The sequence below is a fragment of the Lepidochelys kempii genome, chromosome 25 (genome assembly GCF_965140265.1).
Source record: "Lepidochelys kempii isolate rLepKem1 chromosome 25, rLepKem1.hap2, whole genome shotgun sequence".
Taxonomy (NCBI): Eukaryota; Metazoa; Chordata; order Testudines; family Cheloniidae; genus Lepidochelys; species Lepidochelys kempii.
In genome coordinates, this window is record NC_133280.1 from 13528447 (window position 1) to 13548128 (window position 19682).

At 46.1% G+C, this 19682-nt stretch overlaps 1 protein-coding gene across 2 annotated transcripts; it reads left to right on the plus strand.

Annotated features, from left to right (window-relative positions):
- Positions 1–93: 93 nt before the first annotated feature.
- SGTA (small glutamine rich tetratricopeptide repeat co-chaperone alpha) lies at positions 94–17754 on the plus strand. 2 transcript variants are annotated; one of them, XM_073323744.1, is made up of 13 exons: positions 94–283; positions 3297–3390; positions 4297–4446; positions 9033–9136; positions 9402–9486; positions 10912–11011; positions 12154–12258; positions 12468–12606; positions 13436–13498; positions 13907–13944; positions 15313–15402; positions 15824–15947; positions 16294–17754. In XM_073323744.1, the coding sequence occupies exons 3-12, from the start codon at positions 4347–4349 to the stop codon at positions 15936–15938; spliced, it is 939 nt and encodes a 312-aa protein (XP_073179845.1). In that variant the 5' UTR covers positions 94–283; positions 3297–3390; positions 4297–4346; the 3' UTR covers positions 15939–15947; positions 16294–17754. The 2 variants fall into 2 exon arrangements, with proteins under 2 accessions (XP_073179845.1, XP_073179844.1); XM_073323743.1 differs by lacking the exon at positions 3297–3390 and having other exon boundaries at positions 95–283.
- Positions 17755–19682: the final 1928 nt, after the last annotated feature.

Genomic DNA, 19682 nt, shown 5'->3' on the forward strand with positions numbered 1-19682 from the left:
GTGCCTGACGGTAATCGCCTGGCTCGGGGCACTTCCGGTTACGCCCTTTCCGCTTCCGTGTGACAGTCTGGGGGCGGGGAGAGACGCGATGCGCCTGCGCGCCAACCGGAGCTGGCCCGACCCGCTCCTTGGCGCATGCGGCGCTGACGGGAGGCTCCGGGGAAGCCTGGGCGCCTGCGCAGCTGGAGAGGCGGGCGGGTGGCCCAGAGGGGATCTGGTCCTTGCGCGCTTGCGCAGGGTGCGCCTGGCTGGGGTGGGGGCGAGAGGAGCTCGGAGGCGCTTGGTGAGTAGCAAGGTGCACTTGGGGGTGGGCCCCCCCCCCGTGCTGGGGCTGGCTCCCCCCCCCCGTGCTGGGGCTGGCTCCGGCTTCGTCCCCGTCCTCCTGCCCCCCGCCCGGGAGCGGCCCCCCCTCACCCTCCCGTCCCTGCTGGGGGGCGGGGCTCCTGTGGGGAGCTGGCTGTGGGGGGGAGGGAGCCAGGAGGAGGGGGGGCTGCGGGGAGGGAGCTGGCGGAGGCCTGTGGGGGAGGGAGCTAGGAGGGGGCGCTGCACGAGGGAGCCGGCTGGGGGGGGAAATGGGGCTGGGGGAGTGGGGGGAGGGAGCTAGGAGGGGGAGCTGCACGAGGGAGCCGGCTGGGGGAGTGGGGCTGGGGGGGGGAAATGGGGCTGGGGGAGTGGGGGGAGGGAGCTAGGAGGGGGCGCTGCACGAGGGAGCCGGCTGGGGGAGTGGGGCTGGGGGGGGGAAATGGGGCTGGGGGAGTGGGGGGAGGGAGCTAGGAGGGGGCACTGCACGAGGGAGCCGGCTGGGGGAGTGGGGCTGGGGGGGGGAAATGGGGCTGCGGGAGTGGGGGGAGGGAGCTAGGAGGGGGCGCTGCACGAGGGAGCCGGCTGGGGGGGGAAATGGGGCTGGGGGAGTGGGGGGAGGGAGCTAGGAGGGGGCGCTGCACGAGGGAGCCGGCTGGGGGAGTGGGGCTGGGGGGGGAAATGGGGCTGGGGGAGTCGGGGGAGGGAGCTAGGAGGGGGCGCTGCACGAGGGAGCCGGCTGGGGGAGTGGGGCTGGGGGGGGGAATGGGGCTGGGGGAGTGGGGGGAGGGAGCTAGGAGGGGGCGCTGCACGAGGGAGCCGGCTGGGGGAGTGGGGCTGGGTGGGGAGGGGGACGCTGGCGGGAGATATCGGTTATTGAAACTGCTATGGGATGCCTGTTCCCCAGGCGAGCTGTTTCTGAAAGCAGCTGCTGGCCTGGGGCTTTCTTTGGGTCGGGTTTAAATAACGGCTGGCAGCTGAGTCTGTTTTCTTGAAAGCAAAAGTGAATGTGGAAGCTCTGATGCACGTCTCCTGTCTTGCACCCATCACCCTTAGGCCGCTTTAACTGTATCCCTGTAGCGAAATCCGTACAGCCACCTATTGTGGGTGTAGTTATGCCAGTATAAATGTGCTTATACCATTGCAGCTTAATCGTCTATGGGGAGGGGAACAAGCTGTACCAATAGAAGCATGTTTATAGCAGTATAACTGTATTCCCACTACAGTATTGGCCCGGAGATCACATCCCAAACCAACACAGTTATACCAGTACAAAAACTGTAAGCAAGCTTTAAGCCATGTCTGAACTCAGAGTGCTTTACTGGGTTACTATGCCAGCAAAGTGCTCCTCGCGTGACAGCTTATACTCGCAAACCACAATTTTTACTGATCTAGCTTATTTCACGTACCCTCAGACAAAACCAGCCAATGTGCAGTTATGCCAGTATAATTGGATCTGTCTTAGGGCTTCTTCCAGTACGCGGGTCAAGGATCACAACTCTGTCCAACATAGCTGTTCTGGCAGAAGTCTATAGTGTAGACATGGCCTTTGAAAAAAGTACATCTCTGCAGGAGTTCCTGGGAACTGGTGATAGCCTTATGTTCTTAAATTTGATTAAAAGCAAGGGTGGCTGTCTTGTATTGAAATAGCAGAGGTGACTCTGATGGTAGGATTTGAAACCTTCCTGAAGGCTAGAACGTTTGGTACGTCTTTGCAGTTGCAAACTAGTGCAGGCCTCTGTGGGTAAGTTCTGTGTAAGAGTAATAATGATACTTTGCATTTCTTAACATTTTCCATGCAAGGATCTCAAAGTAAGAGAGAGAAAAGCCTTTTTGAAGAAGTTGGGGAGGAGATTTTCATTAACCCCCCCTTCCCCGCCCCACACACACACATTCACTCACACAAGATTTAGGGAAGTTGCTAAATTTATGGATGATCGGTTCTGTAAAATGATCTGACGTGCCATCTGATTTATTAGACTGGCCCCAAGTTTCAGGAAAGAGGAGAAATTGTGGGTTAATAGTTACTCACCTGAACTGTCCATGGAGAATTGATAGGTAATGGTACTAAAGATTTTGACTGGGATATCTGTGTGTTTTTCTTTGGTTGTGGAAGAGAATCTAATCATTTTCAGGTTTCAGAGTAACAGCCGTGTTAGTCTGTATTCGCAAAAAGAAAAGGAGGACTTGTGGCACCTTAGAGACTAACCAATTTATAGAAGTGAGCTGTAGCTCACGAAAGCTTATGCTCTAATAAATTGGTTAGTCTCTAAGGTGCCACAAGTCCTCCTTTTCTTTTAATCATTTTCAGTAGTTTCCAGCTGGCAGGCACAGAAATTGTTGTGAATCTTTCATGTGACCGTTGTTCGTGCGCTAAGCACCCAGTGTCCTTGTAAAGACACTTTCTATCTAAGACTTTAAATATGTTTCGATCACTTACTGTGTTACATGGCTGTTGTATGGATCAGGGTTTTCTGCCCCAGGACACACTATTCTAAGTTTAAGGAATGATAGAAACTTTTTCCTCCCAGTAAATGAGCCCTACTGGTGCCTGCATTTATACAGTTGTGAAATGATTTAACAAAGCCCATTTATTTCCATTCAGTGTGAGACTGATCAGTTTCTCTGTGCTGAGAAACAGGTAGTATTTATGTGGGTGGGAGTATCTTGTTGATTGAATAACTTAATGAATCGTATGATGTTGGTTTCTAATTAAACTAGATAGGGGTTAAGGTTCAGGTTCATTGGCTGAGGGTATGTGGGGAAACTTGTCCTGCTGCCGCACATAGAATCATAGAAGATCAGGGTTGGAAGGGCCCTCAGGAGGTCATCTAGTCCAACCCCCTGCTCAAAGCAGGACCAATCCCCAATTTTTGCCCAAGATCCCTAAATGGCCCCCTCAAGGATTGAACTCTTAACCCTCGGTTTAGCAGGCCAATGCTCAAACCACTGAGCTATCCCTCCCTTCTCATGCTGTGTCTATCTTATGTGGATAGAGGACTTCAGTCCCCAGGACTCTCAAGCACTAAAATCACACATGGAACAGTAGAATGACTATTATCCAGCAAACAAGCTCATCTCCATATGGTGGTAAGTGTCTTGTGGAACCTTTTTAATGCCCATCTGGGCAGAAGGGTTTTCCATTTAGTGTTTCATGGTCAAATTGGTCTTTGTGCCACACCACTGGTGTCAGCTGGCATTGATGGGTGTGATCTCAAGTCACGGTATGAGCTTGACATAAGACCTTATCCCCATTTCCCTCCCACTTTTGAGGTCAGCAGTGATAGCTTGTCCCACTCAGTTCTGATCTGTTCTTTTCAGGTGACTAGTATTTTGTTCCGGTGTCTCATTGAAATTTAGACTCTGCAAAGTTTAATTGAATCTTTACCCGCTCCCCTGCTAACTGAGCCCAATCACTTGTTCAGAACGTCTTGTACTAAGTTTCTTTAATTGTTAACCTGGTCAAGTTACCTAGGAGCCAAAAATACCCAGAGCATGGTAGTAAGCTAGTGGACTGGCAGTGGGGTATCCCTGAATTCTTTTCCAGGCTCTGATATTAATGTTGGGCAAATCATGTTGCCTCTTGGGCTCAATTTCCCCTCTCTGAAATGGTGTTTTGTATATGCCCTGAGTAGGGGGCTGTGCTAGATTTTTCAAGTGCTCAGTGGTTTCTGTCTTGACCGGTGTATCAAGGGTACTTAAGTGGCCCACATCACCGTAGTATCTGGGCACCTCACAGTCATTCATGTTTGGCCTCACAGCACCCTTGTGAGGCAGGCAGTGCTATTATCCCCATTTCACAGGTGGGAAACTGAGGCAGAGATGAAGTGACTTGCCCAGGCTCACACAGGGAGTCTCTGGCAGAACTGGGAATTGTAGGCTAGCACCCTAACCAGTGGGCCATCCTTCTCCTCTGCATGGAAAGCTGTATTCTACTTGGTAGAACCTCGCTGTTTGCCCTATTGCTCATTAAATTGAACCATTTTTTTTCTGTAGATTTTTTTATTAAGAGAAATCAGAGCAAAAAGTTCTGACGGCGAGACGAAATGGCTGACAAGAGGCGCCTGGCATACTCCATCATCCAGTTCCTCCATGACCAGCTACAGAACGGGGGTCTCTCTCCTGATGCCCAGGAGAGCTTGGAAGGTAAGTGGGTGGGTGTCCTTCCCTGTTCATGCCTTCTAGAGCAGTGCTACTTGACCTCTGCTCCATGGCTCTTGGGGACCCTAGCAGATCAGTCCTCACTATCTGCCTCCCGTTCAGCTGTGCAGTTCCTGTGGTGCTGTAGTCCCTAAGCCTTCGGAATTGATGAAGTGAAATCTTGTCTTATGTAAACTCGTGGTGAGAAGGCACCCAAAATGTTAAGCAGCCAGACAAGAGAAGAACTTTCCTGCTAGCCTCTTCCAGGAGAAGCACAGGCTAACCCGGGAAAGGAATATATATGTATGGCAATTGAAATTTACACTCATCCGAAGTCTGAGACTTGCCACATTAGGTCTTGGATAAGGGCTTGCCTGTAGTGGGGCAATGCGTACTGTGGAAGTGTGATTTCTAAAATGCATGAATGTGTTGGGCATTAATGGGTCCGTGTAGAACCTGCAGGTATGCACTGAGTGTTTCCTAGTGTGCTTTAATGTATTTGGTGCTCACCAGCAAGGTATACACAGACCAATTAATGCACAACTCGTTCGTGCGCTTTAGAAATCACGCCCCATGGTGCACGTTATCCCACTGTGTAGACAAAGCCCTAAGTCTCAAAAAGCTCTGCAAGCCTGAAAGATCAGGGAGCTTCTGAGAGTACAATGCAGTGCTAAAAATAAATGCCTTATACTTGTTGGAAGCTTTCCAACCCTGATGTTAAGAACCTTCCCAGTGGGGGACCCTGGGTATTACAGACTCTATGGGAGGGCTGTGCAGCGATGGGAGCATATGGCCCTTCACCCAAATGCAGCACACACACAGACTATTTGAAAGAGAGGGTGCAGCCAGAGCCAGGAGAGGGAGTGACCGTTGTAGGCAAAGGAGAAGTAGAGAAGGTTCCTTCAAGCATGGAAAAGTTATTTCAAGTGCAGGGTGCTGTGTACATAAAGATACAAGGTAGAGGGACTCTGCGAGGCCGAATTCTTCCAGCATCTCCTTAGGTCTGCCCTTAATGCACCATCCTTGACCCGGGACGGGGAACGTTGGTAGGTAACAACATGTGAAAGAGAGGGGGCAGGAGCCAGTGTTGGAAGAGTTGCCCATTTTGTTTTGTATCTCTGGCATTGCCAGTGTATAGCCAGAGAGGCTACAGCAAGCAGCTCAAAGAGCTAAGAAGGAGAAATTAATCCTCTGCATTTAACTTTTAAAAAAAAAACAAAAAAAAAGCAAACGATAATTCAGCACTTCAGATGCTGCGTATCCTTGCAGGAGTGTAGATCTGCTTTGCCATCTGTGGGCTACATTGATTCTTTTCCTCCCTAAAGTCATAAATCATAGAATATCAGGGTTGGAAGGGACTTCAGGAGGTCATCTAGTCCAACCCCCTGCTCAAAGCAGGACCAACCCCAACTAAATCATCCCAGCCAGGGCTTTGTCAAGCCGGGCCTTAAAAATATATAAGGAAGGAGATTCCACCACCTCTCTAGGTAACGCATTCCAGTGTTTCACCACCCTCCTAGTGTAAAAGTTTTTCCTAATATCCAACCTAAACCTCCCCCACTGCAACTTGAGACCATTGCTCCTTGTTCTGTCATCTGCTACCACTGAGAACAGTCTAGATCCATCCTCTTTGGAACCCCCTTTCAGGTAGTTGAAAGCAGCTATCAAATCCCCCCTCATTCTTCTCTTCCGCAGACTAAACAATCCCAGTTCCATCAGCCTCTCCTCAGAAGTCATGTGTTCCAGTCCCCTAATCGTTTTTGTTGCCCTCTGCTGGACTCTTTCCAATATTTCCACATCCTTCTTGTAGTGTGGGGCCCAAAACTGGATACAGTACTCCAGATGAGGCCTCACCAATGCCGAATAGAGGGGAACGATCACGTCCCTCGATCTACTGGCAATGCCCCATCTTATACATCCCAAAATGCCATTGGCCTTCTTGGCAACAAGAGCACACTGTTGACTCATATCCAGTTTCTCGTCCACTGTAACCCCTAGGTCCTTTTCTGCAGAACTGCTTCCGAGCCATTCAGTCCCTAATCTGTAGTGGTGCATGGGATTCTTCCGTCCTAAGTGCAGGACTCTGCACTTGTCCTTGTTGAACTTCATCAGATTTCTTTTGGCCCAATCCTCTAATTTGTCTAGAGCCCCCTGTATCCTATCCCTACCCTCCAGCATATCTACCTCTCCTCCCAGTTTAGTGTCATCTGCAAACTTGCTGAGGGTGCAATCCACGCCATCCTCCAGATCATTTATGAAGATATTGAATAAAACCAGCCCCAGGACCGACCCTTGGGGCACTCCACTTGATACCAGCTGCCAACTAGACATGGAGTCATTGATCACTACCCGTTGAGTCTGACGATCTAGCCAACTTTCTATCCACCTTATAGTCCATTCATCCAGCCCATACTTCTTTAACTTGTTGGCAAGAATACTGTGGGAGACTGTGTCAAAAGCTTTGCTAAAGTCAAGGAACAACGCGTCCACGGCTTTCCCCTCATCCACAGAGCCAGTTATCTCGTCATAGAAGGCAATTAGATTAGTCAGGCATGACTTGCCCTTGGTGAATCCATGCTGACTGTTCCTGATCACTTTCCTCTCCTCTAAGTGCTTCAGAATGGATTCCTTGAGGACCTGCTCCATGATTTTTCCAGGGACTGAGGTGAGGCTGACTGGCCTATAGTTCCCAGGATCCTCCTCCTTCCCTTTTTTAAAGATGGGCACTACATTAGCCTTTTTCCAGTCATCCGGGGCTTCCCCCGATCGCCATGATTTTTCAAAGATAATGGCCAATGGCTCTGCAATCACATCCGCCAACTCCTTTAGCACTCTTGGGTGTAGCGCATCCGGCCCCATGGACTTGTGCTCGTCCAGCTTTTCTAAATAGTCCCGAAGCACTTCTTTCTTCACAGAGGGCTGGTCACCTCCTCCCCATGCTGTGCTGCCCAGTGCAGTAGTCTGGGAGCTGACCTTTTTTCGTGAAGACAGAGGCAAAAAAAGCATTGAGTACATTAGGTTTTTCCACATCCTCTGTCACTAGGTTGCCTCCCTCATTCAGTAAGGGGCCCACACTTTCCTTGACTTTCTTCTTGTTGCTAACATACCTGAAGAAACCCTTCTTGTTACTCTTAACATCTCTTGCTAGCTGCAACTCCAGGTGTGATTTGGCCTTCCTGATTTCACTCCTGCATGCCTGAGCAATATTTTTATACTCTTCCCTGGTCATTTGTCCAATCTTCCACTTCTTGTAAGCTTCTTTTTTGTGTTTAAGGATTTCACTGTTAAGCCAAGCTGGTCGCCTGTCATATTTACTATTCCTTCTACACATCGGGATGGTTTGTCCCTGTATCCTCAATAAGGAGTCTTTAAAATACAGCCAGCTCTCCTGGACTCCTCTCCCACTCATGTTATTCTCCCAGGGGATCCTGCCCATCAGTTCTCTGAGGGAGTCAAAGTCTGCTTTTCCGAATTCCAGGGTCCATATTCTGCTGCTCTCAGTCATCTGAGACTATGGGGAGGTTGCCCTTGTGACTCACTCTAGAAGCTCTGTCCTTGGAGCCAAGGTTTGCACAGCTCCGTTAAGTGTGTTGGGAAAACACTGGCATGTTAGCATGTGCCAGTTTCAGCAAGATAATGTTCATTCAAGCACCTGCCTGCCACTGTAGCCAAAGGACTGCTTCAGTCTTCTGATCCTTTAGAAAGTGCGTTGTGCTCAACAGCTAATGGCTTGTGCATGAGGTTTCAGATGCTCTAATCAACATGGTGTTATCCTTGATGTAAGGAAAGATGATCTTTTGTGGCTAAGGTACTGGACTGGGCTCCAGGAGATTTGGGTTCAATTCTTAGCCCTGCCACAGACTCCCTAGGTGACCTTGGGCAAGTCACTAAATCTCTCCGTGCCTCAGTTTCTCCATTTATAAAACTGGGATCATTCTTTCTGAGATGTTGTAGGGATAAATTCATTTGTTTCTGAGGCTGTCAGATACTACAAGGATGGGGCCATATAAGTACCTAGCTAGAAATGTTTTGCTTACACAACCGCAACTCCTTTAGGGTTACCTTTGTGTTCACATACCTTGTAAACTTTGCAATTCTCTTTATTTCTAAATGGGGGGGTTTCTCTTGTGGTTCCACATTTCTCTTCCTATTGGCAACCTGTCCTAAAATAACTTTGCCCTTTTAAATTATTTCTTTGTCATACTTCTGCTTCCATAACTCCTTTCATTGAAGGGCCCCTCCCTAAACACTTTAGCAAACATTATTTCTTGCAATATCCTTGAAAGGTACGTAATGTCCCTATTTTACAGATGGGGAAACAGGCAGAGAGATGAAATGATTTGCCCTAGATCTCTCTCACGCCTAGTAGCAGATATGGGAATAAATCCCCGTAGTCCTAGGCGCTCTCAGCTGTTCCAGACTAGCACTCCATAGCTGGATTTGAGATTATGCCCCAGATATGTAATCTGCTTCATATAAACTTATATTTCTGGTATCTTCATAAATTCAGATTCCACTGGAGGGAGGGAATGACACAAACTGGTGTTTAGAGGATGTGGGAAATGTTAAATGCCCACCTTCCTTCCCCCCAGTTGCAATCCAATGCCTGGAGACTGCTTTTGGAGTATCCATGGAAGATCAAGATCTGGTTGTGTCTCAAACTCTCCCTGAAATTTTTGAAGCTGCTACAGAAAAGGTTTGTGTCCTGCAGACTTCTCTGATCTACTAATGAAAATTGTTGTCTAAGCGCAAGGTATTTATTAATAATATTATAGACCTGAGATTTCAACTAAGACAGTGGAAAGCTGTCCAGTGTGCTTAATTTCACAAATGTGTCCCCCTGTTGGGGGATTCAAAAGCTGGAAGCATTTAACTCCTAAAGATGCAGTGTCAGGGAAATTGGTTTATAGTAATTGCCGATGATAAAGCATAGCTTTCTCATTCTGCTTTGATATTATAAGGAGCCTCATTACGTCAGAACAAATTCTGAACCAGTCACCCCCTCGGAAGAAGACATAGCTGAAGCTGAAAGACTTAAGACTGAAGGTAACCACATATGGGGCTGGTGCATGGACAGGGGAAGGATAACATGATATATACAGCATAGGCAACTAACAACGAAGGAGGCAGGCAGGCTTAACTCAAAGTATCTGAAGGTCTATGCCGCAAAAAGGAAGAGGAATTGTGTGAGGTGATGTAATTAGGAGCAGTAGGGTGGAGTTAAGAATGGGTTCATCTCTGTATACCCACGGAGAGTCAGAGAATGCGCCCTCCATGTGGGCGATTCTCCGGTTTTTATGCTCTGATGACAGAGGATGCCTTTGTCCTGCCAGTCTCCCATAGTGCTGCTGAAGCAAAAGGGTGCTGGAATGTTGTTCAGATGGTATGTATAGGAACTGCTTCCACCCCCTAACGGCAGCGCCTTCTGCATGGGCATGTGGCCGCTCTTCAGCAGAACACAGCAGCTCCCAAGCAGGAGGGGCAGAATCCTACATTCAGCTAAAACTGCAGAAGTATATTTAGGTGGCAGAATGTAGTGGCTCCAGTTGGAATCTAGCTAGGAGATCCGGTTAGCGTTCGCTCTGATCATTGCATCCTGGAAAAGAACGTGTTGAGTGGAACATGGCACAGGTGCGCACTGTTTTCTTCTCGACTGTAACCCCTTTTCCCTGCAATGTTAAGACCACATGCTCATCCTGGAGGAAAGTGAAACTGTCCCCACTCTGCAGCACCCTAGTGGCCAGTGAGAGCAGTGCTGCCTGGCTCAATGAATCTGTGGATGGAGATTGAAAGCTGTTACGGTGATTGTGGGCTTGAAAGAAGCTGAAGGGAAATTAATGAGGGAGCCGGCAGGATCCCTTCTGAAATAGCCGTGGTTAGCATGGAACCCGCATAATGCCAAAAGGCCCACAGTTTCTTTGCTGGAGACTTCTCCCTGCACTGTTTGCTGAGCAGATCTCCCAGTTGCTCATATTCTAAGGCAGCAGTTCTCAGCCAGGTGGCTGTGGGGCCGCGAGCAGGTGTCAGAGGGTCTGCCAAGCAGGGCCAGCATCAGACTCACTGGGGCCCAGGGCAGAAAGCTGAAGCCCTGCTGCCCCAAGCCCTGCCACCTGGGGCTGAAGCCTGAGCAACTTAGCTTCACTGGGCCCCCTGGCATGGGGCCCAAGGCAGTTGCCCTCCTTGTTACCCACTAATGCTGGCTCTGACTTCTATATGCAGAAAACAGTTGGTGTAGCACGCACAGGTGAGCTGTGGAGTTTTTTATAGAATGTTTGGGGAGGCCTCAGAAAGAAAAAGGTGGAGAACCCCTGTTCTAAGGGTTGTGCAAAAGGGTGAAGTTTTCAACATATCTACATGCTCCTTTTTGCATTATTTTTTAAGCAGAGGCCAAGAAAAATTGAGACCCCAGCCCATTGCTCTAATTGCTTCATCTGTTTGACTTGTTACAGAGACCGTTGTTTTTCCATTTAGGTAATGAGCAAATGAAGGCAGAAAACTTTGAAGGTGCTGTGTCTTTCTACGCAAAAGCAATTGAATTAAATCCATCAAATGCAGTATATTTTTGCAACAGGTACTGACATTGAATTCTTTCTCTGTGGGTTTTTATATTCACGTTCTTATATTCTGAGCCTTGCTCATTTTTCATTGTTTATGGAACAATGGTGAGACTCCTGATTTGAACCTTATCAGGCTGTTCTTAGTTTATTGTTTGTCCTTTGTCTTTTGTAAACTTGTGCTGGCGTGTTTTTCTTTGACTTGTGCCTGCCTTGTGGCACTGTCATTTCTAGGTAGGGCTGTTTTCCATATCCCTGTCCTATTAAGCACTTGGTGAGATAAATGGATACCAAGTAACACTGTCTGACTCTGTTCCAATATCCCTTTCTAACTGAGGCAGACAGCACAGATTTGGAAAGGTTGTGTTGATCATGATTGAAGGACTGGTTTTCAAGGAATTCAACATGCGGTATCATGTGACCATTGAGGCTTGAGCTTATGAGGTGCTGAGCACCTTCAATAGAAGTTGAGGCATGAACAAGCATATTCCAGTATTTTTATATATATATATATTTTGCCTCCACCTGTGTGTGTGTGGGGGGGAGCATAAACGTTATTATGACTTGAGAAATCATGTACTAAGACTTGATTATTATGACTTGAGATCTCATGTACTAAGAGATCACTTTCCATCCTGAAAAATACCAGTTTGAACAGATCTACAAACTAGTAGACACATCTCCTTCACTCATCAGACAACTCTGAGATGGCGCAGGGATGGAGCCATGCTCCATGGTATGTTTGGGACAGAAAATGAAGGAGGAGAGTAGTGCATTCCCCTGAAACTACAGTGGGAGCTGAGGATGGCAGTCGGTTGTTACCCAAGTTAGAATCTGAGCTGAAGGGGGGGGAGGGATAGCTCAGTGGTTTGAGCATTGGCCTGCTAAACCCAGGGTTGTGAGTTCAATCCTTGAGGGGGCCATTTAGGGATCTGGGGCAAAAATTGGGGATTGGTCCTGCTTTGAGTAGGGGGTTGGGCTAGATGACCTCCTGAGGTCCCTTCCAACCCTGATAGTCTATGATTCTATGAGTCTATGAAGTGAGGTTTTAATTTTAAACCTTCCCTTGGGCACTGAAGAGGGAGCATGAAGGGTGACTTTGATTGGCATATTCAGACCCAATAAACTTCCTGTGGTTTGCTTTCTCCATTCTCTCTAGGGCTGCTGCTTACAGTAAACTAGGAAACTATGCTGGAGCAGTCAGAGACTGTGAAAGAGCTATAGGAATTGATCCGAACTACAGCAAAGCTTATGGCAGAATGGGGTAGGTACTGGTAATGGCTTTTTTATTACAGTGTTGTCTTAAAAATGAATGGCAAGTCCTGTGGCAATGATACTGGTAGTGGTGCTCTACTCCAGAATGCTAACTAGGCGATATCCAGTGCTTGACGGTCTGTGGATCGTTGAAAAAAATCCACAAATTGGTATGTAACCTTCTATAATGGTTCTTCATTTTATTTCCTCTGTCAATAGCTTAGCCCTCTCTAGTTTAAACAAACACGCAGAAGCTGTCGTTTACTATAAAAAAGCCCTGGAGTTGGATCCAGACAACGAAACGTACAAATCAAACCTTAAAATAGCCGAACAGAAAATGAAAGAAACCCCTAGTCCAGTAAGTTCTTTCCCATCCTGTTTGAGGGCCAAGCCAAGAATTATGCTCGGGTGCGGGGTTGGGGGGAGAAAAAGAAATGTCTTCATTGTGCTACTTTAAAGTGTTACTGACCAGCTCTAACTGCTCCATTAATGTCTCCCGGTATGTGATAGGGATGTTTTTAACTTGGGTTAAGTCTGGAATATAGGTGTAATGTATAAGGTGGTGATGGTGGAGAGGAGTAGGGGAAAAGGCAGTTTTATAACATAGTTAAAACCCAGTTAGAATAATTTCCCTGCAGTGCTGTGAACCCAAACACAGCAGCTTATCCGGAAAATGCCTAGAAAGAATGAAACTAAAAAGTGGAGTTTCACAGCCCTAAACAATGTTTACTCTCTTATTGCACTTTAACTCTGAAACTCTTTGTGTTCATTAGTTCCTACCAATAAGAAGGAAGGAGTTCTTTGAAGTATGTTTTCTTATCTTGATAGCCTTTTAAAAAGGGACAAACTTAAGAGGGGAATATATCCTTGATCACACTCAGTTTTCAGGCCAGAGTATTTAGGGCTTGACTGATTCTCATTTCCACTAAGGGCCCTTTGGGCTTTAGTGTAAATAAGAATTTGGCCCTTATGGCCAGGGTATAAATGAAGAACTTTAAGCAACAGTCACTCTTAACTTGTTTAGGTTTAAATCACAAATCTGTGTACAGAATGATTCACAGCTGTAGTGAGGTCTGGTTAAAGACGTACACCTTTAGGTTAATTGCAGCATTCTGTGAGCTGCTTTGGAGGCAGGTAGATGTCGTTATTGTGCCTGACTAAATTTTTATTTGGTTTCCTCCTTGCAGACTGGAGGCACAGGAGGATTTGATTTAGCTGGATTGCTGAATAACCCGGGCTTCATGAGCATGGTAAATTTGCACACATTAGATCTCAGCCAGCTTGCATCTTGTCTGTGTATTTGGATGCAAGGAACTAAATGTATTGATACGTGACCTTGGGAGTTCAGACATTTCATTAGCAGATACATTTTCATTTCATTCATCAAAGGATTGCTTTGAGGAGACTGAATTAAAACTAAAGAGCCAGTTACTTACTCACAGGCTTTTCAGTGTGGGATGTGAGGACATGATTAGAGGCTCCCTGCTCTGCATTATCAGCCCTGTCTTGTGTGCTGTACTGTGTTCCTCTTGTCGCTACTCTTCCTGTTAATATAGCTTAGTGTTTCTGCCTTCACTTTGTGTAGTTGAATGGTACGACATCTATATATCCATGCAGGCACTTCTTAAATAAGATGTAATCTTTTTCTTTTTAAATAGGCATCTAACCTCATGAACAATCCACAAGTACAACAGCTGTAAGTTGGATACCGTCTCATATTTCTTCTTTGAATCATTTGTTTGACGTTGTGCATTGGTTGGCTGTTGGGGTACGGCTGAAGTTAGGTTCTGGTGGGTTCTGGGCTCATAAACACGTATGAAGGCATTTAAAGCAATATGTTATTTTGTTCTGTGTCCCCGTTGTGATCATTATGGCTTGACATGCTAAGGACCTGTGTAGTAAAGATGTGCAGAAAGGGGAGGGAAGGTGGCTTGGAGTTGCCACACTGAGGTGGGGCTCAGGAAGTCCGGGTTTGATTCATGGCTCTGCCATAAACTTCCTGCGTCACTTCCTTCACGTCTGTCTCATTCCTCGTCTATAAAATGGGGATACTTCCCTGTGTCACGGGAGGGCTGTGAGCACAAATTCCTGAATGTTTGTGAGGTGCTCACATACTGTCAGGCCATAAAATACATAGATAAGCCGGGTGACTCTTCTATTTATCCCACAATTGCAGTTAGAAATGGGTCACTCTAATGACACCCTAGGGATGCTATAATTATTCTGACGTCCTGATCCCATTGGCTTGGTTCACAAGCCAAAGATCTGGTGTCACCATCTCCAATTGGTTCTTTCTGCCTCTTCCATTGTCATTTTGAATAGAGGCTCTGCAGTTGGAACTGAACTGCCAATTTTGTTGACGACGCAAAAGGCAGGATAGGCTCCAGCTTGCACACCCATAGACCCTCTGTTTTAAATGAGTTGAAACACCTTTGGCCTTCCAGTGTCCCCAGATCTGACTTGAAGACACAGAGTGAACAGATCTCTTAATACAGTAGAACCTCCTGTATAAACCATGCATGCAGTAGGCAGAATCTTCACATCTTTCAAGACAGCAATAGCAGATTCTGTAGCAAGGCCCATTATTACTAAGATCTTTACAATATCCATACTACAGCCCACTTGCTATTGTGCTGTTGATAACATAAATTAAAATGAAACTGCCGCCGATGAAATGAATAAACAAAGGGTGAATTAGAGAGGTTCTACTGTATGTAGCTTTTTGACTGTCAGTAGACCTTAAAGGTCAGAAGGCAAGCGGCAGGGGTTTCAGTAAGATTCTCCTGAATGTCTGACCAAGCATTCAGCAGTAGAACTGAGGGAGGGAGGGATAGGATTACGTTTAATCCCATGAGAAACTCTGGCTCTTCACGCTAATTGTAGGAGCGCCTTAATTTAAATTTAGTTCTAGCAAGCCAAATCTTTTCTTCCTTAATCATGAAACTGACATGCTTTGTGCTGACTTTAATTTAAAAAAAAAAAAAGTAACTTTTCCCTGCCGAAAAACTTGTAGGAAGTGAAATCTCCATCTCTTTTGTTCTGAGCAATAAATATTTCTTTGCAGAATGTCTGGGATGATTTCAGGTGGCCAGAACCCTATGGGAGCAGCAGGAGCCAGCCCTTCCCCTAATGACCTTGCCAGCCTTATCCAAGCGTACGTAGAATGACTTTCCTCCCCTCTTTGAATGGGCAATAGATGCATTTCAGTCGTCTTGATCAAAAGTCAAAGTTTCATTTATAACCAAGCACCTTCCACAAAATTCTCATCTTGCCCCCGGCCTTTCAGTGACCTACCCCAACTTCTTTTCTTAAATAGAACAGGGGTGGCTCTTGTGCCCTGGAGAACTCCGTATCCCCTGATCACAGTGCTAGACTATTCTGTGTTCCAAACTGCCCTGACGTTAGGGAGATCAGTTGGTGAGTGTGAAAAATCTGGGCGGGGGGGGTAATAGGCACCGATATCAGAGAGAGCCTCAAGTATTGGGACTGTCCCTATGTAATCGGGTCATCGGGTCACCCTGCCTGACATGCGCAATGAGAAAACTGGGTTGGGGGTGTCGCTTTCTCTCCGTTAGAGGCCAGCAGTTTGCTCAGCAGATGCAGCAGCAGAATCCAGAGCTAATCGAACAGTTGCGAAGTCAGATTAGGAGTCGAACCCCCAGTGCTAGCAATGAGGATCAGCAGGAATGAGAATACAAGGTGAGTCCATAAGCTCCCCGTTACGCAAGCCAGGTCTGTTGAACAAGGGCTTCTGTGCTGGGCTACTCGAGATCCGTCTTGTGTCCTTGGACAACTTACTTCACCCGTTCTCTGTGCCTGGTTCCCCACTTGTAAAATGTGTGCAATAGCACCATACCTCAGAGAGGCACTGAGGGTTCGTGGTTGTAAAGTGCTTTGAAGAATACTGTAGAGGCACGAGATGCAATTTACATGTCCCTTGCTGGCCATCAAATAAATAAGTCTCATCCTATGTGCAAATGAGTTATGAGAGGGGCAATTTAAAAAATAAAAATCACAAATATGTCTTGTCTTCCTGTCTTTGCAGCGCTACCCATGGGAATTCTTCACTATAAAAAACTGGAAACCGTGTGTGTTGCCATTTCTCCAGTTGGAAAAGAGAGAAAAAGGAAAACAAACCAGAAAAAAAACAAACTTTGTACGCCCTGCATGTTAAAGACAGATTCTCATTTTCTTCCCCTAGTCCCTGCACCTGCCCCCAAATTCCTCTTTTCCCTCTGGAAGATCCAGCAAGCAGTAAACATGAACCAGCATCAATTGTCTTTCTAGAACTCAGAAAATCAACCACATTGTTACCTGCTACGTTGGGGATTTTAATCTGTTTTCAAGGACACAGCACTCTTCACTGTAAGAAGCCTCCACCCTCCTGACCAGCTGCTTAAAAGGAGCGAACAGCTCCATTCCCCTTCTTATGTCTTTTCATCATGTTTAAGAGACGCCAATGTTTAAACGCAATTAACCTATCGCAGGTCACTGAATCTCCTTGCACCCAACAGCTGGGTGTCAAAAATCGCTTATGGTTACTGCATTTCTCATTCAGGGGCATAGCAATATTGCTGATGCGGTTTCTACACAGGAGATTAAGATGGTGGACATCTCTAAAGGCATTTGTGAATGTAAGTGTATTTTGGGGGGGTGGGGGGGTTGCCTGGAGTAAGACCATTTTCTGTGACTCCTTCAAATTGAGCATTTTTGATACACTTTTTTCAGATCTTTTTTGCCAATAATGACACAATTTATCTAGTGTTTTAAAACAAAATCATGGTTCTGTATTTGTCAGCTGTCCTCTCTGCGGTAGATGGGGAGGGAGAAGATTTGACTCCTTTTATTTCAAGTTTTTAGAAGTTCTAGTTTTTATTGTCTCTTGCATGTGAGTGGTCGCGGAGATCAAGGCTTTTGTGATAGAGATGGGAGTTGCAGATACCCATTTCAGAGGGGCTCGAGTTGCCGAATGCATGGGAATGTGAGCTGGTGGAATATCCATAATATACTGACTGGTCACTAACTGAGCTGTGGGACTGGCAAAGAGTGCTTATGCCACAGTGTATTACAGGCAAGATGGGGAGGGACCCATGTAATTTACCAGAATAAATGTCCTGCATCCACCAGGACCTCTAGTATTAACCAAATGATTCTGTAGTTCAGGTGCCCAGTAATGGACTGACTTCAAAATGTGTAAGTGAATCCACTGGAGATTTCACTAGTCAAGCTCAGAGGGACTTTATAAACCTGCGGTTCAAACTAGAGTAACTCAGAGAGAGCAGGGGATGTATGTGAAGTGTCATATTGCCAGGTGCAAAAAATCATATAGTTTAAAGCTTAGTAGGTGTAAGAGATTAAAAAGCCTGGGAGATGAGTGAGGGGCAGGAGGTGTGTCCAACTAAATAGGTTTTTGTTGTTTTTGATACCATCTGTAAACAGTTTTGTTTTTTTAAATACTCTAACTGTGGTCACTGTAACTTGTGGAGAATAAAATACTTTGATGCTCTCTTTGTCATCCCTTTTGACCAGAGGTGACCAAAACAAAAAGGCCTATAAGGCACAGGGTGTGACTGGCTTGCCCAGTCTCTTCATAGGAATAATTAATTTGGGCCCCAGTCCTTGGATCAATAACTCGTGAGTGGACTGCTGCACCTGTATGGAGCTCTGCTCGCTCCAGTGGGGTCTGCCCAGATACAGCAATCCACCCTGGTGCTAACGCTTGCAGGATTGAGGTCTTGCTTCCACTGTGCAACAGTTACAACCGGACAGAACCTACATGTGGTTTTTCTTTCCCCCTCACTACCCCTCTTTGCTGCTTGTTTTGCTCCTTTACCTGAAACTCTCTCCCTGCATATTTCTAAGCAATTCGGCAAAGAGAAACCAGACAGGATCTTTTATAGTTAAATTGAAAATTAATAACAAGGGAGAGATGCCAGCTGAAAATTCACAACCTAGTTAGAAATCTGTCTCTCCGTTTGTTACCAATTCCACCTGAGACTGATAAAATTTACATTTTTAAATATTCTGATTTCCTTTTCATGTAGCTTATTTGCTATTGTATGTGGCTCAGCTTGGCTATTGAAAATTGGCTAGTCAGTTTCACTTCATTTATATGCAGCTTCTAATCCGTATCGGTCTGGGTGTCCTACATTGGCGCTGTGCTGCAACCTTTGGGATGCAATCACTGCCGGGGAATGTTGCTACTTTGAAATTAGCTAGTCCCATAGCAATTTTTTTAAAAATTGGTGGAAATATATTTATTAAATGTTGCAAAAGCTGATTATTACTTAAACTCCTGGAAAATATTGGGCCTAAATTCTTCCCTTAAACTATTGCAGTTTAGCAGTTGTTTTTAGATATATACGGAAATGTTTTAAAGGGACACTATCAATTTAAAAATCAGACTTCTGCCTCGAGATTTTTATCAGTAACACCTAAGATTAGTAGAAATGAAAGAGCTCAGTGAAACAATATCTTATTCTTTTTGTGCATTTGACAGCATTGTATAAAGACAGTTTTGTTGCTTTCCCTTTTAGAGTCCGTGTCCTTTGTTTAGGTGGGTCTTTCCCAAAGTAATGGGAGAAGAAACAATTTTAAAACCAGGAACATGAAATTGTAGAACCACAAAGCTTAGGGGCAGTTGTGGAGCTGGAGATTACTTTCAATTCAATATTTTTAAGCAACTAGGTTTCAGGCTGGTGACCTCCCTTTCATGTGACTTGATGAGAGTAGAATATTTTCTGATGCTTTTTTACAGTTTTGAATAAACCCTCCTGCTGCAGCACGGCAGGACACGTTGCAGCGTGTTCTTGCATGAGCAATGGTTGGGGTCTCTCGTCCGTTTTCGAGGCTACTGTAAGATCACAATTCGAGAATCACACACCGGGGGCTGCACTCTGCTTTCATTTCCATTTTTTTGAACGACTTTACTGCTTTGGCCTCCTGGTCCTTCTTTCCCATGTGGGTTGTCCTGTCACCAGGTTTATTTTTTTATGTCTTTTTGAGGGTTACCCAAAGGATACTTTAAATTTAGTGTTGTAAAAACAACATCCAGCCCACATTACATGTGTGTAAAAACCAGTTTTTATTGTGGACTGTTCAAGAGCTGGCATGGCATTTTCAGACTGTTCTTAGGGCTTCAAACTTTCTCCTCCCATCTTCCCAGCAAAAAGAGACCACTTTATAGGAAAGGGCTGCGATTGGATGATCCAGTGTAGCATGTGGAAAACGACTAATATTTAGTCATGTCTAGCTCTCTGGAATACCTGCACCTACAGTCCATCTCACAAGCTGAAGGGGTGCAACTCCTCTCACTGCAGGTATGCTGTGCAGAAAACGTTGTGCTTTGGTGAGGCTTTCATTTTATGTCCCCTGAGACCTTCTGTGGCTAGCAGTTCACATGCAGCACCTGCAGTGCTATATTTAAAACTAACT

Bases quoted from the DNA above. Each gene is read 5' to 3' on its own strand.
- SGTA (XM_073323744.1), top strand. From the start codon at position 4,347: ATGGCTGACAAGAGGCGCCTGGCATACTCCATCATCCAGTTCCTCCAT. The intron at 4,447-9,032 runs GTAAGTGGGTGG...CCTTCCCCCCAG, and splicing joins TGCCCAGGAGAGCTTGGAAG to TTGCAATCCAATGCCTGGAG. The intron at 11,012-12,153 runs GTACTGACATTG...CATTCTCTCTAG, and splicing joins GCAGTATATTTTTGCAACAG to GGCTGCTGCTTACAGTAAAC.